At 43.4% G+C, this 17,679-nt stretch overlaps 1 protein-coding gene across 1 annotated transcript in view; it reads left to right on the forward strand.

The window, feature by feature from the left end:
* The window catches only part of DCAF8 (DDB1 and CUL4 associated factor 8), a 43,672-nt gene that overhangs the window by 3,999 nt on the left and 21,994 nt on the right, over positions 1-17,679 (forward strand). The window contains exons 2-7 of the mRNA XM_056544967.1: positions 1,697-1,785; positions 6,028-6,686; positions 7,769-7,909; positions 9,489-9,583; positions 9,661-9,771; positions 17,498-17,570. Coding sequence (XP_056400942.1) covers positions 1,737-1,785; positions 6,028-6,686; positions 7,769-7,909; positions 9,489-9,583; positions 9,661-9,771; positions 17,498-17,570 — 1,128 coding nt within the window. The 5' untranslated portion in view covers positions 1,697-1,736. The remainder of the gene's footprint in view (positions 1-1,696; positions 1,786-6,027; positions 6,687-7,768; positions 7,910-9,488; positions 9,584-9,660; positions 9,772-17,497; positions 17,571-17,679) is intronic.

Genomic DNA, 17,679 nt, shown 5'->3' on the forward strand with positions numbered 1-17,679 from the left:
TCAAAACCTGTGCAGGGGAAAACTTACCCAGTTGCCCATAGCAACCAATCAGATTGCTTCTTTCATGGAGGCACTGGGGCTACCAGGAGACAGGCCAGTACATCAGGAGATGTGGAGGAGGCCGTAGGAGGGCAACAACCCAGCAGCAGGACCTCTACCTCCACCTTTGTGCAAGGAGGAGCGGGAGGAACTCTGCCAGTGCCCTGCAAAATGACCTCCAGCAGACGACAAATGCATGTGTCTACTCAAACAGTAACAAACAGACTCCATGAGGGTGGTATGAGGGCCCGACGTCCACAGGTGGGGGTTGTGCTTACAGCCCAGCACCGTGCAGGAGGTTTGGCATTTGCCAGAGAACACCAAGATTGGCAAATTCGCCAATGAGGCCCTGTGCTCTTCACAGATGAAAGCAGGTTCACACTGAGCACATGTGACAGACATGACAGAGTCTGGAGACACCGTGGAGAACGTTCTGCTGCCTGCAACATTCTCCAACCTGACCGGTTTGGTGGTGGGTCAGTAATGGTGTGGGGTGGCATTTCTTATGGGGCCGCACAGCCCTCCATGTGCTTGCCAGAGGTAGCCTGACTGCCATTAGGTACCGAGATGAGATCCTCAGACCCCTTGTGAGACCATATGCTGGTGCCGTTTGCCCTGGGTTCCTCCTAATACAAGACAATGCTAGACCTCATGTGGCTGGAGTGTGTCAGCAGTTCCTACAAGAGGAAGGCATTGATGCTATGGACTGGCCCGCCCGTTCCCCTGAATCCGATTGAGCCCATCTGGGACGTCTCGCTCCATCCACCACAGACTGTCCTGGAGTTGGCGGATGCTTTAGTCCAGGTCTGGGAGGACATCCCTCAGGAGACCATCCTCCACCTCACCAGGATCATGCCCAGGCGTTGTAGGGAGGTCATACGGGCACGTGGAGGCCACACACACTACTGAGCCTCATTGTGACTTGTATTAAGGACATTACATAAAGTAGGATCGGCCTGTAGTGGGGTTTTCCACTGTGATTTTGAGTGTGACTCCATATCCAGACCTCCATGGGTTGATACATTTGATTTCCGTTGATAATTTTTGTGTGATTTTGTTGTCAGCGCATTCAACTATGTAAAGACGAAAGTATTTCATACGATTAGTTCATTCAGATCTAGGATGTGTTATCTTAGTGTTCACTTTATTTTATTGAGCAGTGTATGTGTATTTATATACTGCTCGAAAAAGAAAAAAATATATAGACCTGTCCCCTCCTCCTGTGTGTGTGTGTGTGTGTATGTATATATATATATATATATATATATATATATATATATATATATATATATATATATGTATGTTTATACCTGTCCCCCTCCTCCTGTGTGTGTGTATATATATATATATATATATATCTGTCCCCCTCCTCCTGTGTATTTCTTCCTCCGCTATTAATCTTGGATGCCCCCTTCCTGTTTGTTTGGATAGCGTTTCGTCCCCCCTCACTGTTTATCTGTATTGCGTGTCATCCCCCTCACTGTTTATATGGAGTGTGTGTTGTCCCCCCTTTCTGTGTTTGAATGCTATGTGCCCCCCCCCCCCCACTGTTTATACAGTGTGTGTGGTCTTTTAACGTGTGTGTACAGATTGTTCGGGCCTATGGTGCCCCCACACGAATCGTCAAATCCTCACCCACTTCTTTCTTTCTCTGCAGGTATTTTGCACTTTGTTCTTCTTAATCCCAGGGAGCCGCCATGTCGTTCAGCGGAGAGATGGCTGAAGGAAAAACCGACCTAACAAATGGTAAGCCTGCTGTCTGCAGTTATCACAAACTAAAGGGGTACTCTGGAGAAAAGCAAATCACCTGTACCAGAAAGTGATTCAGATTTATAAATTACTTCTAAAAAAATCTCAATCCTTCCAGTACTTATCAACTGCTGGGTCCCGGAGGAAGTCATGTTGTCTTTCCAGTCAGATGCTGCTCTCTGCTGCCACCTCTGTCAGTGTCAGGAACTGTCCAGAGCAGAGGAAGTTTTCTATGGGGATTTGCTCCTGCTCTGGACAGTTCCTGACATGGACAGAGGTGTCAGCAGAGAGCACTGTGGTCAGACAGGAAAGAATTACACAACTTCCTCTGGAGCATACAGCAGCTAAGTACTGGTATGTATATATGTGTGTGTGTGTGTGTGTGTGTATATGTATATGTATATTATATGTATATGTGTGTGTGTGTGTGTGTGTGTGTGTGTGTGTGTGTGTATATGTGTATGTATGTATATATATATATATTACATTTTTTTTATTTTTTTAATGTAATTAATATAATACATTTATTTTTGTAAATTTTTTTCGTCCATACATTATATGGTACAGTAAAAGGTGCTGTTTTTATTTCAGCATGTCCTACAAAAAAAAGACAAGCAATACATTATAGCTCCTGGCATATGTTTTTAAAGGGGAATCTTGTGTTTTCACACTTAAAGGGTTACTCCGGTGAAAACCTTTTTTCTTTTAAATCAACTGGTGGCAGAAAGTTAAACATATTTGTAAATTACTTCTATTAAAAAATCTTAATCCTTCCAGTACTTATTAGCTGCTGAATGCTACAGAGGAAATTCCTTTCTTTTTGGAACACTGATGACATCACGAGCACAGTGCTCTCTGCTGACATCTCTGTCCATTTTAGCAACCATGCATAGCAGATGTATGCTAAGGGCAGCATGGTGGCTCAGTGGTTAGCACTGCTGCCTTGCAGTGCTGGGGACTTGGGTTCAAATCCCACTAAGGACAACAATAGATAAAGAGTTTTTATTAATATTATAATGACGTCAGCAGAGAGAATTCCAAAAAGAAAAGAATTTCCTCTGTAGTATTCAGCAGCTAATAAGTACAGGAAGGATTAAGATTTTTTAATAGAAGTAATTTACAAATATGTTTAACTTTCTGCCACCAGTTGATTTAAAAGAAAAAATAGTTTTCACCGGAGTAACCCTTTAACTAGATATCTGCAGATAAGTAGTTAAGTGTCTGATCACGGGGGTCCGACACACTGCTGGGACCCCCGTTATCTTCTGAACAGCACCTCGCCCACACGGATCAGGGTTGACATGCCTCTCCCCGCGCCCCCTCCCGATGCATTTTATATGGGAGCCGTGGAGACAGCCAACACTGTGGTGTCCAAACTGCGGGCCTCCAGATGTTGCAAAACTACAACACCCAGCATGCCCGGACAGCCAACGGCTGTCCGGGCATGCTGGGGGTTGTAGTTTTGCAACATCTGGAGGCCTGCAGTTTGGACACCGCTGCTGTAGTGTCTCCAGTCCTCTCATAGACAATGCATAGAGGGGGGTGTTTAGACTCCGCTCTGTGTATGCAGAAAGGCGGGGTCGTATTTGTGTCCCTATTAGGTTGCATTCACACCACATTTTTGCAGTACAGTTCCCGTATACGTTTTCAATGTGAAAACAGTACAGAACCTTATTGAAAAACGTACGCATTGACTCTCCATTAAAATCCGTATGCCAAAAGATGCATCAGGTTGTGTCTGTTTTGCATCCTGTACGGTTTTGTCAGGTTTTTTATTTTATTTTTTTCCCGTACCCAAATTCGTAGCCTACCACGTCTTTTGGTCTGGGGGAAAAACCATATTTAAACCGTATAGGTTTTTTTTATTAAATTTTTTTTTTTAAATATGGGAGTCAATGGGAACCGTAGAGAACCATATGTGCGCACGGCACCATCCGGTTTGCACCATCCGGTTTTAGGCTTTGTACACTTTTTTTTTTTTTTTTTTTTTTCTTGGAATTTCAATCAAGCAAGTGAAACTTTATTCATAATGGAATGAAAAATTAAAAACGTATATGTTGTTTCTTAACCCCTTAAGGACCGGGGGTTTTCCCGTTTTTGCATTTTCGTTTTTTGCTCCTTGCCTTTAAAAAATCATAACTCTTTCAATTTTGCACCTAAAAATTTATATGATTGCTTATTTTTTGCGCCACCAATTCTACTTTGTAATGACGTCAGTCATTTAGCCCAAAAATCTACGGTGAAACGGAAAAAAAAATCATTGTGCGACAAAATTGAAAAAAAAACGCTGTTTTGTAACTTTTGGGGGCTTCCGTTTCTACGTAGTACATTTTTCGGTAAAAATGACACCTTATCTTTATTCTGTAGGTCCATACGGTTAAAATGATCCCCTACTTATATAGGTTTGATTTTGTCGCACTTCTGGAAAAAATCATAACTACATGCAGGAAAATTTATACGTTTAAAATTGTCATCTTCTGACCCCTATAACTTTTTTTATTTTTCCGTGTATGGGGCGGTATGAGGGGTCATTTTTTGCGCCGTGATCTGAAGTTTTTAACGGTACCATTTTTGCATTGATCGGACTTATTGATCGCTTTTTATTCATTTTTAAATGATATAAAAAGTGACCAAAAATGCACTATTTTTGGACTTTGGAATTTTTTTGCGCGTACGCCATTGACCGAGCGGTTTAATTAATTATATATTTTTATAATTCGGACATTTCCGCACGCGGTGATACCACATATGTTTATTTTTATTTACACTGTTTTTTTTTTTTTTTTTTATTGGAAAAGGGGGGTGATTCAAACTTTTAATAGGGGAGGAGTTAAATGATCTTTATTCACTTTTTTTTTTTCCACTTTTTTTTTGCAGTGTTAGAGGTCCCATAGGGACCTATAACACTGCACACACTGATCTTCTATGCTGATCACTGGTTTCTCATAAGAAACCAGTGATCAACGATTCTGCCGCATGACTGCTCATGCCTGGATCTCAGGCACTGAGCAGTCATTCGGCGATCGGACAGCGAGGAGGCAGGAAGGGGCCCTCCCGCTGTCCTGTCAGCTGTTCGGGATGCCGCGATTAGCCGCGGCTATCCCGAACAGCCCGACTGAGCTAGCCGGCAACTTTCACTTTTAGCCGCGCGGCTCAGCTCTGAGCGCGCGGCTAAAGGGTTAATAGCGCGCGGCGCCGCGATCGGCGCTGCGCGCTATTAGAGGCGGGTCCCGGCTTCACTATGACGCCGGGCCCGCCGTGATATGACGCGGGGTTCCTGTGTAACCCCGCGTTATATCGGGAGAGCAGGACCAAGGACGTACCGGTACGTCCTTGGTCCTTAAGGGGTTAAAAAACGGATGCAACCGGACATCATTTTTTTTTTTTTTTTTTAAACCGTATAGGGTTAAAAATATTTGTACACACGTTTTGAGGAATCAGTTTTTCATCAAAAACCTGATACGGAAACTGTATTGCAAAAAACGTGGTGTGAATGCAGCCTTAGTGTTTTCCAATCAGGGTGCTTCCAGCTGCTGCAGCCTTAGGCTGTCCAGGCATGCTGGGAGTTGTAGTTTTGCAACAGCTGGATGCACCCTGGTTTGGGAAACACTAGTGTATTATGTTAGTGCAAGCCCAGCCTGTAGCTAGAAAGCTCAGTCTAAAAGGTAATTCCGCCACAATTCTCTTCTTAGACTCCCTGGAATCATGATTCTGCCCCCGACTTCAGCCATAAATCAACAAGCCGTCCATATATCTGAACCTTCTTTAATGGGGTATTCCAGGAAAACTTTATTTATTTATTTATTTATTTTTTTTTCTTATATCAACTGGCTCCAGAAAGTTAAACAGATTTGTAAATTACTTCTATTAAAAAAAAATCTTAATCCTTCCAATAATTATGAGCTGCTGAAGTGGAGTTGTTCTTTTCTCTCTGGCAACAGTGCTCTCTGCTGACATCTCTGTCTTTCTCGGGAACTGCACAGAGTAGAAGAGGTTTGCTATGGGGATTTGCTTCTACTCTGGACAGTTCCCGAGACACGTGTCATCAGAGAGCACTTAGACAGAAAAGAAAAACTCCACTTCAGCAGCTCATAAGTACTGAATGGTTTAAGATTTTTTAATAGAAGTAATTTACAAATCTGTTTTAACTCTCTGAAGCCAGTTGATATGTAAAAAAAAAAAAAAAAAAATATATATAGTTTTCCCTGGATAACCCCTTTAATTTCCCCGTCCTTGCAGGTAGTTTCTCAAGTAGTCCTGAAGACATGTCTGGAGCAGATGAGGGAAGGGAGAACTCCTCTGGGATCGAGGTGGAGGCGTCAGACATGAGTTTGAGCCTCACCGGAGATGAGACCGGCACCAACCGCGCCGAAAGTCGAGACAGCTGCTCGGAAAGTTCCGGAGACACGGACATTTTGGACGATACCAGCCGCTACTCCATTAATGATGAGAGCCGGGGAAACAGATCCCATTCGGAGGACGATGACGACGACGACGAGGAAGAGGAGGATCGGCTGCGCAAGAGAAGCCAGCGCAAGCGCGCCAACCACGACCATGACTCCTCTGACGACGAGAAGGCCTTGGAAGACTGGGTCTCATCCGAGAAAACGCCCCTCCCCCGGCAGCGCTGGAAGGCCATACGTGCGCTGAGGCAGAGGGAAATCGGAATTAGCAAGCGCTTCATCTACGACGCCTGCGGAGCACGCAGCTTCGTTCAGAGGTTCCGGCTATTGCACGGCCTAGATGGGCACCTGGGCTGTGTCAACACCCTGCACTTCAACCAGCGGGGGAGTTGGTTGGCGAGCGGAAGTGATGACCTCAAGGTGGTCGTGTGGGACTGGGTGAAGAAGAAACCCGTCTTAGAGTTCGAGAGCGGTCACAAAAGCAACGTGTTTCAGGTACTGAGAGCTGTTATATGCAGCATTATAGTAGTTATATTCTTGTATATAGGGGGCAGTATTATAGTAGTTATATTCATGTATATAGGGGCAGTATTATAGTAGTTATATTCTTGTATATAGGGGCAGTATTATAGTAGTTATAGTCTTGTATATAGGGGCAGTATTATAGTAGTTATAGTCTTGTATATAGGGGCAGTATTATAGTAGTTATATTTTTGTATATAGGAGCAGTATTATAGTAGTTATATTCTTGTATATAGGAGCAGTATTATAGTAGTTATATTCTTGTATATAGGGGCAGTATTATAGTAGTTATATTTTTGTATATAGGGGCAGTATTATAGTAGTTATATTCTTGTATATAGGGGCAGTATTATAGTAGTTATATTCTTGTATATAGGAGCAGTATTATAGTAGTTATATTCTTGTATATAGGAGCAGTATTATAGTAGGTATAGTCTTGTATATAGGAGCAGTATTATAGTAGATATATTCTTGTATATAGGAGCAGTATTATAGTAGATATATTGTATATAGGAGGCAGTATTATAGTAGTTATATTCTTTTATATAGGAGGAGTATTATAGTAGTTATATTCTTGTATATAGGAGGCAGTATTATAGTAGTTATATTCTTGTATATAGGAGGCAGTATTATAGTAGTTATATTCTTGTATATAGGAGGCAGTATTATAGTAGTTATATTCTTGTATATAGGAGGCAGTATTATAGTAGATATATTCTTGTATATAGGAGCAGTATTATAGTAGATATATTCTTGTATATAGGAGCAGTATTATAGTAGTTATATTCTTGTATATAGGAGCAGTATTATAGTAGTTATATTCTTGTATATAGGAGGCAGTATTATAGTTGTTATATTCTTGTATATAGGAGGCAGTATTATAGTTGTTAGTCCTTACAAGAGTTTTATTGTGTACATGGTTTCCCAGCAGCACAGAGTATTTCAGCCGATGAGTGAAATGATATTGTTATGATGTAACCTTCCATTTATCTTCTCATAGGATTCCACAGCTGCACATAGTATTATGTTACCATTTTGTTTTGTCTTAATTTTAGGCAAAATTCCTGCCCAACAGTGGAGACTCCACACTGGCAATGTGTGCTCGGGACGGGCAGGTACGCGTCGCAGAACTCTCAGCCACTCAGTGCTGCAAAAACACAAAGCGGGTGGCACAGCACAAAGGGGCCTCTCATAAGGTGGGTAAATGTAATCGTGTTATCGTTTCTGGGTGATAATGTATTCTGTATCTGCTTCTCTCACTATGCTTTATACTCAATCTTTGGCCCATTAAACGGGAACTCCGCCCATAGACCTCTTATCCCCTATTCAAAGGATAGGGGATAAGATTTCTGATCGCGGGGGACCTGCATCTCTGTGTAGCACCTAGCGTTCGTCTTCAACACTGGGTGCCGGCAGCGGGGGTCGTGATGTCACTACCACGCCTCCTCGTGACGTCACACCATGCCCCCTTAATGCAAGTCTATGGGAGGGGACGTGGTGGTTGCATTGAGGGGGTGTGGTGTGACGTCACGACCCCCGCCGCCCGCTCCAAGCGTTCAGAACAAAATGTTCCGAACAAGGGGGCAGCAAAGTACCCCTTTTAAGACACCACTAGGACCAGTTACTCCAGTATTGTGACATTGGGGAAAAGGAAAAGCGGAGCAATTGCTTATATCAACCAATCAGATCGCTGCTTTTATTTTTCAGAGCCCTTTTTTTAAAAGTAAAATAAGAAATCTGATTGCTGTGGGCAATTGCACCCCTTTTCCTTTACACAGGATTTAATAAATCTTCCCCATTCTCTTTGATTCTTTGGTCATGTTATAACCATCTTCTGTCTCATTAGGACAGTGTTTCCCAACCAGGGTGCCTCCAGCTGTTGCAAAACTACAACTCCCAGCATGCCCGGACAGCCGTCGGCTGTCCGGGCATTCTTGGAGTTGTAGTTTTGCAACAGCTGGAGGCACCCTGGTTGGGAAACACTGCATTAGGAGGTCTGGTTTATGCTGGGTTCCTCCCTCATGCTTTACCCTGCAGCTTTGCTTGTACAGATTGGCTTCTGTATACAAGCACTACGGTGTCCATTTTAGGAGATCGTCAGCCGTAACTCCGTCCCGCATCAGGCAAAACTGCGTCCCGCCTCCTCCCTCAGACCTATCTCCGTCAAGCATCAGTCGCAACTCCCTCCTCCGTCATCCAAAACTCTGTCATCCCTCAGACAAAAAAACTTCCTGCCGTGTAGCAGAGCAGAGACAGTGTCGGCTCTCCTATACGGGTTCTGCTATACATGCCGTGCAGCGTCGGCTCTGCTATGCGGCAGGAAGTTGCATCTGAGGGAGAATCGTCTGAGATATGACAGCGTTTTGGCTGATGACTGACGGAGGATTGGTCCAAGGGAGGAGGCGGGACGAAGTTACGGGTGACGACTGACGATGTCCGAAAATGGACGCCGTAAATGCATTGAAAGTGGGCAGAATGGTTGGAAACTAATCTAGGAGATCTGAAAATATCAGCCCTGTTAGGGATATAAATAACCGGTGTCTGGCTGCACTTGGTGGGGTTCATATATATAAGGTGGATGTTCCCAACCTGTGGCACTACAACTCCCAACATGCCACCCTTTTATCTGGAGAGGTACAGATTAGGGAACACTGTCATAGTGGATTCTGAGTGGCTTATAAATCAGCAATATTACATTTTCTGCATTGTGGATGAGAAGTGTGATAGATTTGGCTATGATGAATTATACAACTGACTATGGTTGCCCTTCCTCAGCTTGCCCTCGAACCAGACTCTCCATGCACTTTCCTGTCGGCCGGCGAGGACGCCGTGGTCTTCACCATCGACCTGCGGCAAGATCGGCCGGCCTCGTGAGTACAGCTGTTTTATGCAGCTTTGCTGCCACATGTGACGTTTTCTTCCCTCACCTGCCGTTTCCCCTATAAAGGCGACTCGTGGTCACCAAGGAGAAAGAGAAAAAGATCGGCCTGTACACCATCTACGTCAATCCGGCCAACACTTACCAGTTTGCGGTGGGAGGACGAGACCAGTTTGTCCGGTGAGCAATAACCGTGAACTGAACGTTCCAGCAATCCAAACCTCACATTACCGTATAACTAAAATAAAGTTAAATGCTAGGTAAACTTAAAGGGGTACTCCGGTGCTCAGCGTTTGGAACAAACTGTTCCGATCACTGGAGTCGGCGCCGGGAGCTTGTGATGTCATAGCCACGCCCCCTCATGACGTCTTGCCCCGCCCCCTCAATGAAAGCCTATGGGAGGGGGCGTGATGGTGCACACCCCCTCCCATAGACTTGCATTGAGGGGGCTGGGATATGACATCCCAAGCTCCAGCGTTCGGAACAGTTGGTTCCAAACGCTGAGCAGCGGAGTACCCCTTTTAAATGATTAGTTAGCTATAGTGTGTACTGTATTGTGCTCTGGAATTAGCATAGGGAAAATACTTACAAAGATAGGATACAAAAAATAAATAAATAAATTATAATAATAATTAACCCCTTGGTTAACCCCTTAGTTTTTTCCTCCTCACTTTTTTAAAAATCATAACCCTTTCAATTTTGCACCTAAAAACCATATGAGGGCTTTTTAAAAAAAAAATAATAATTTTATTTTTTCTTCGCCACCAATTCTACTTTGTAATGATATTAGTAATTATACCCAAAAATCTACAGCGAAACCCAAAAAAAAAAAAATCATTGTGCGACAAAATAAAAAAAATTAAAACCTGCATTTTTCAGTAAAAATGACACCTTATCTTTATTCTGTAGGTCAATATGATTAAATTGATACTCTACTTATATAGGTTTGATTCTGTCTTCTGGAAAAAATCATAACTACATGGACAAAAATAAATTAAAAATATCCTATTCTGACCCCTTTAACTTTTAAATTTTTCCGCATATGGGGATGTATGAGGGCTCATTTTTTGCACCGTGATCTGAAGTTTTTATTGGTACCATTTTTGTATTGAAGGGACTTTTTGATCGCTTTTTATTCATATGTATGTATATATATATATATATATATATATATATATATATATATATATATATATATATATATATATATATAATTTTTTTTTTTTTTTTTTTTTTTTTTTTTTTATGGTATAAAAAGTGACCAAAAATACGCAATTTTGGACTTTGGAATTTTTTAATTTTTTTTTTTTTACATGTACGCCATTAACCGTGCAGTTTAATTACCGTATTTATCGGGGTATACCACGCACCTGCCTATAACACGCACCCTCATTTTACCAAGGATATTTGGGTAAAAAAAGTTTTTTACCCAAATATCCATGGTAAAATGAGGGTGCGTGTGTGCGCGTGTATACCCCGATACACCCCCAGGAAAGGCAGGGGGAGAGAGGCCGTCGCTGCCGGCTTCTCTCCCCCTGCCTTTCCTGGGGTCTAGAGTCCTGCTGCCGGCCCTTCTCTCCCCCTGGCTATCGGCGCCGCTGCCCGTCCAGCCCCCCTGACTATCAGTGCCGGTGCCGACAGCCAGGGGGAGAGAAGGGGCAGCGGCACACATTGCCGGCGCCGCTGCCCCATTGCCTCCCCCCATCCCTGGTGGCATAATAACCTGTTGCCGGGGTCGGGTCCGCGCTGCTTCAGGCCTCCGGCGTGCGTCCCCTGCGTCGTTGCTATGCACTGCACGGCGCACTGATGTCATGCGCCGCTCCCTGCATCGCATAGCTACGACGCAGGGGACGCACACCGGAGGCCTGAAGCAGCACGGACCCGACCCCGGCAACAGGTAATTATGCCACTGGGGATGGGGGGGGGGCAGCGGCGCCGGCAATGGGTGCCGCTGCCCCTTCTCTCCCCCCTGGCTGTCGGCGCCGCTTCTCTCCCCCTGGCTATCGGCGCCGACACAGGAGGACAGAACGGGCAGCGGCGCCGATAGCCAGGGGGAGAGAAGGGCCGGCAGCAGGGCTCTAGACCCCAGGAAAGGCAGGGGGAGAGAAGCGGGCAGCGACGGCCTCTCTCCCCCTGCCTTTCCTGGGGGTGTATCGGCGTATAACACGCACATAGACTTTAGGCTAAAAATTTTAGCCTAAAAAGTGCGTGTTATACGCCGATTAAATACGGTATATATTTTTATAGTTCGGACATTTACGCACACGGCGATACCACATATGTTTATATTTTTATTTGCATGTGTTATTTTTTCTTTAAATGGGAAAAGGGGGGTGATTCAAACTTTTAATAGGGAAGGGGTCAAATCACATTTAACTTTTTACATTTATTTTTTTTATGTGCAGTACATTGCCAGCATTGATCAATGCTATGCCATAGCATTGCATTGATCAGTTTTATCAGTGGTCGATTGCTCAAGCCTGGATCTCAGGCTTGGAGCAATAAATTGCCGATCAGACGCGCAGGAGGCAGGTAAGGAACCCTCCTCTTGCGTCCTAGCTGATTGGGACAATGCGGTGGTCCCGATCAGCCCGACTGAGCTGCCGGAATGCCTTTTTTTTATTTTATTAATTTTTTTTACATTTTTAGATGCCCTGCGTCCCCAAGAGGTAAAAATTTAACCTCTTGGGGACGCATAAAAATTCAAATTTATGTGAGTAAAAAATGAAATATATAATGAAAATTAAAAAATATACAGTTTTTATTTTAAAATTGTAATTTTTTTTAAATATTTATTTTATATTTTCTTAAGATACAAAATAAAAAAAATTGAGGTGAGTAAGAAATGAAATATAATGGGCGGGGGAAAAATTAAATACAATTTAAAAATAAAAATAAAATGAAAATAGTTATTTTAAAAATTTTTAATTTTCACTTAATTTTTATTTTAAAATTGTAATTCATTTTTTCCCCATTTTATTTCATTTCTTACTCACCTTAATTTTATTTTTATTTAAAATAAATTTACATTATAAAATAAAAGTTTATTTTTGAATTCTATTTTTGAATTTTCCTTTCATTTTTTTACTCATATAAATTTGAATTTTTATGTTTTTTTGATTTTCATTTTGTATCCTGTCTTTGTTACTATTTTACCTATACTAATTCCAGGGCACAATACACGTCATACATAACTTAACTAATCTATGGCATGTACTGTATGGTGCCCTGGAAATAAGAATCAGTAAAAATAGTAATGTGGTGAGCCGCGGGAGGTGAGGTGTAAGGGGCAGATGTTGTTGCCCAGGGGTAGATGGTATTAACCCATTCGTGTTCGTGATGCCAGGGCATGGTTTTCCTATATAACCACTTGAAGGTAGTACCGCTAGCCCTAGGTCAGGCAGGGGCAATAAAGTCCAAGGCCAGGTTAAGGGTAGCGGTAGCTTTTACTGAGGGTAGACAGGTGGTATAGTCTATACAGGTCAGCCAGTATCCCAGAGAGGTGATCAGTGACACAGAGACCTCGCAGGCTTACTGGGACTTGCAGTAGGTAGACTGACTATAATGCAGGCCACGGTGACTAGATAGTAGACTTGGATGACTTAATGACTGACCATTAGATGACTTTAGCTTACTTGCAATTGACAGGTGGCTGCAGACTTCCAATACTCCGGACACACTCTGTAAGACGTCTTGACTGCACTGCACCTCAGGAACAAGAGAGATGAAAGAGCAATGTTGCAGCTCCTCCCTATCTTATATAGGGGGGCACTGTGCAAGGAGCCCATAGGTCACTAGAGAGGTCACCTGGTCGCTGGGTTCTCTGAGTAACAATCATATGACTTAAACATAATTATGTGACTAACAATAAAGGTCCTTTACTCTTTATGTAAAACCTATGTACACAGGGAGAGATACTGCAGGAGAGCCCCCGGCACAGACAGGGACTCAACCTGACAGGACAGAGGACCATACGGTACCATATCATGTACTTGGAAACACCAGTAACAAATATAGGATACAAAAGAAAGTACAAAAATTGAAAGTGATGTGAAAATTTTAAAATATTTTATTTCTTTTAACCCCCTTCCCGACCCAGGACGTACTGGTATTTCCTGGGTCCTGTCCCTTTCTATAACGCGGGTTGGGCCCGGCCCCCGAGGCTAATAGCACACGGCACTGATCGCTGTGCCGCACGCTATTAACTCTTTAGACGCAGCGTTCAAAGTTGATCGCCGTGTCTAAACTGAAGCTTATCAGTGCTGGTTAGTTCAGTGGGCTGTTCGGGACCGCAGTGGCAAAATCGCGGCGTCCCGAACAGCTGGAGGACACGAGGGCCCCTACCTTCCTCCTCCTTGTCCGATTGCCGAATGACTGCTCTGTGCCTGAGATCCAGGCATGAGCAGTCAAGCAGCAGAATCATTGATCAATGGTTTCTTATGAGAAACCATTGATCAATGTAAAAGATCAGTGTGTGCAGTGTTATAGGTCCCTACAGGAGCTATAACATTGCAAAAAAAAAGTTAATAAAGATAATTTAACCCCTTCCCTAATAAAAGTAAGAATCGCCGTAAAAATAAACATGTGGTATCGCCGCATGTGGAAATGTCTGAATTATAAAAATATTGTTAATTAAAACGCACAGTCAATGGCGTACTCGCCGAAAAAAATTCCAAAGTCCAAAATAGCATATTTTTGCTCACTTTTTATATATCATGACAAATGAATAAAGAGCGATCAAAAAGTCCAATCAGTAGAAAAATGGTACCGATAAAAACTTCAGATCACAGAGCAAAACATAAGCCCTAATACCCTGTTCGCGGAAAAATAAAAGTTTTATAGGGGTCATAAGATGACAATTTTAAACGAATACATTTTCCTGCATGTAGTTATGATTTTTTCCAGAAGTACGACAAAATCAAACCTATATAAGTAGGGGATCATTTTAATCGTATGGACCTACAGAATAATGATAAGGTGTCATTTTTACTGAAAAATGTACTGCGTAGAAACGGAAGCCCCCAAAGTTATAAAAAGGCGTTTTTTTCTTCAGTTTTGTCACACAATGATTTTTTTTTTTTTTAGTCATTACAAAGTAGAATTGGTGGCGCAAAAAAAATAAGCAATCATATGGATTTTTAGGTGCAAAATTTAAAGAAAAGATGATTATTTTCGGCGCTGGAAGTGCAGTTTAAAAATTTTTCTTGGCAAGAAGTTACAATACAGATGGGAACGTCTGACGCGTTTCGCACCGGCAGGTGCTAAATCATAGACATTCCCATCTATGTTGTGACTCCTTGCCAAGAAAAATAAAGCAACAGTTTTAAACTACACTTCCAGCGCCGGACATATTCTTCTTTGGTTTGCACTAGTGAAGCCTGGACAGGACCAGCAAGTGCTGCAGCGGAGGTGTGCATCCCAGGTCTTACGTGGATGGGCGGACAGCGCTACTTTTCTGCACAAAATTGAGAGAGTTATGATTTTATTTTTATTTTTTTTAAAGGTAAGTGGTAAAACCCTGGGTCATGAAGGGGTTAATTTTTACAAAAATGAAATTTAAAAAAATGAAATTAAAATAGAATGAATACCGTATATACTCGAGTATAAGCCGAGTTTTTCAGCACGATTTTTCGTGCTGAAAACACCCCCCTCGGCTTATACTCGAGTGAACTCTCCACCCGCAGTGGTCTTCAACCTGCGGATCTCCAGAGGTTTCAAAACTACAACTCCCAGCAAGCCCGGGCAGCCATCGGCTGTCCGGGCTTGCTGGGAGTTGTAGTTTTGAAACCTCCGGAGGTCCGCAGGTTGAAGACCACTGCGGCCTTCGACATCATCCAGCCCCCTCTCACCCCCCTTTAGTTCTGTACAGTACTCGCCTCCGCTCGGCGCTGGTCCGGTGCCGCAGGACTGTCCGAAGAGGAGGTGGTCCGGTGGGATAGTGGTTCCGGGCTGCTATCTTCACCGGGGGCGCCTCTTCTAAGCGCTTCGGGCCCGGCCTCAGAATAGTCACGTTGCCTTGACAACGACGCAAGAGGTGCGTTCATTGCCAACGTACTTCTGCGTCATTGTCAAGGCAACGCCTCTATTCCGGGCCGGAAGCGCGGAGAAGAGGCGCCCCGGTGAAGATAGCAGCCCGGAACCACTATCCCACCGGACCACCTCCTCTCCGGACAGCCCTGCAGGACCGGACCAGCGCCGAGCAGAGGTGAGTACTGTACAGAACTAAAGGGGGTGAGAGGGGGCTGGATGATGTCGAAGGCCGCAGTGGTCTTCAACCTGCGGACCTCCGGAGGTTTCAAAACTACAACTCCCAGCAAGCCCGGACAGCCGATGGCTGCCCGGGCTTGCTGGGAGTTGTAGTTTTGAAACCTCTGGAGGTCCGCAGGTTGAAGACCACTGAGGGCGGATGATGAGAAGAGGATGATGAAGGGGGGGGGGGGGGGGGATGATGAAGGGGGGTGTGTGGGATGATTACAAGGGGATGATGAAGGGGGGTGGGGATGATGACAAGGGGATGATGAAGGGGTGTGTGTGGGATAATTACAAGGGGATGATGAAGGGGGGATGTGTGGGATGATGACAAGGGGATGATGAAGGGGGGATGTGTGGGATGATGACAAGGGGATGATGAAGGGGGGGGATGTGTGGGATGATGATAAGGGGATGATGAAGGGGGGATGTGTGGGATGATGATGAGGGTCTGGATGATGACAGGGGGGGGATGATGTAATTCCCACCCTAGGCTTATACTCGAGTCAATAACTTTTCCTGGGATTTTGGGTTGAAATTAGGGGTCTCGGCTTATACTCGAATATATACGGTAATGGAAATTTAAAGGGGTATTCCAGGAAAAAACTTTTTATATATAATATATACTCCAGTAAGTTAAAAATATTTGTAAATTACTTCTATTAAAGAATCTTAATCCTTTCAGTACTTATGAGCTTCTGAAGTTAAGGTTGTTCTTTTCTGTCTAAATCCTCTCTGATGACACGTGTCTCGGGAAACGCCCAGTTTAGAAGCAAATCCCCATAGCAAACCTCTTCTAAACTGGGCAGTTCCCAAGACAGGTGTCATCAGAGAGCACTTAGACAGAAAAGAACAACCTTAACTTCAGAAGCTCATAAGTACAGAAAGGATTTAATTATAAATTATGATTCATAATTTAATTTTATTTTCATTATATTTTTTGTCACATTGTTTTAAAATCGTGTGTGTGTGTGTGTTTTTGTTTTTATTTTAATCTTTTATTCCTATTTTTCCTATTCCTATTTTTTTTATGTATCCTATTTTTGGGAGTATTGTACCTAAGCTAATTCCAGCGCACAATACAGTACACACCATAGATAACTAGCTAATCACTTAGTCACAGTAACCTCGGTAAACGTTCTTTCTGTCACTCTGAGCTGCTCAAGTTTTCTTTTGCAAAACCTCACCTTGACCTTGTTATGGGAAAGCTGGGTGACTGGCCTGTAATAGCTATCCTTACCCAGCTTGAACAATGGCGCAGTCATATTTAGTGTGTGTGTATTCCTACGAACCCATTCAAAGATAGTCCATGCGCAGTAGAATTCTGCAAAAAGAGTGAACATGTTTATTCTTTCTGCGGAGCCCGTAATCGGAAAATTCCTCCGGTGCAGCGGAATCCCAATTTAACACGATGGTAGTGTGAATGGGCCCTATATGTGTCATTCCAGGCTGGTCACTCTGGACCACTGTTTCCCAACCCGGGTGCCTCCAGCTATTGCAAAACTACAACTCCCAGCATGCCCGGACAGCCAACGGCTGTCCGGGTATGCTGGGAGTTGTAGTTTAGCAACAGCTGGAGGCACCCCAGTTGAGAAACCCTGCTCTGGACTCTTACTGTTTCTTCGAATTTTTGTAACTTTCTATCCCTTTTTCCTAGGATTTACGACCAGCGGAAAATAAACGAGAATGAGAATAATGGAGTCCTGAAGAAGTTCTGTCCTCATCACCTGGTGAGTGCTGCATGGACGCTCTGTGAGATCTACAGTGGTCCCCCAACATACAATATTAAAGGGGTACTCCACTGGAAAACCTTTTTTTTTTTCTTTTAAATCAACTGGT

This window comes from Hyla sarda, chromosome 11 (assembly GCF_029499605.1).
Source record: "Hyla sarda isolate aHylSar1 chromosome 11, aHylSar1.hap1, whole genome shotgun sequence".
NCBI classification, from domain to species: Eukaryota; Metazoa; Chordata; class Amphibia; order Anura; family Hylidae; genus Hyla; species Hyla sarda.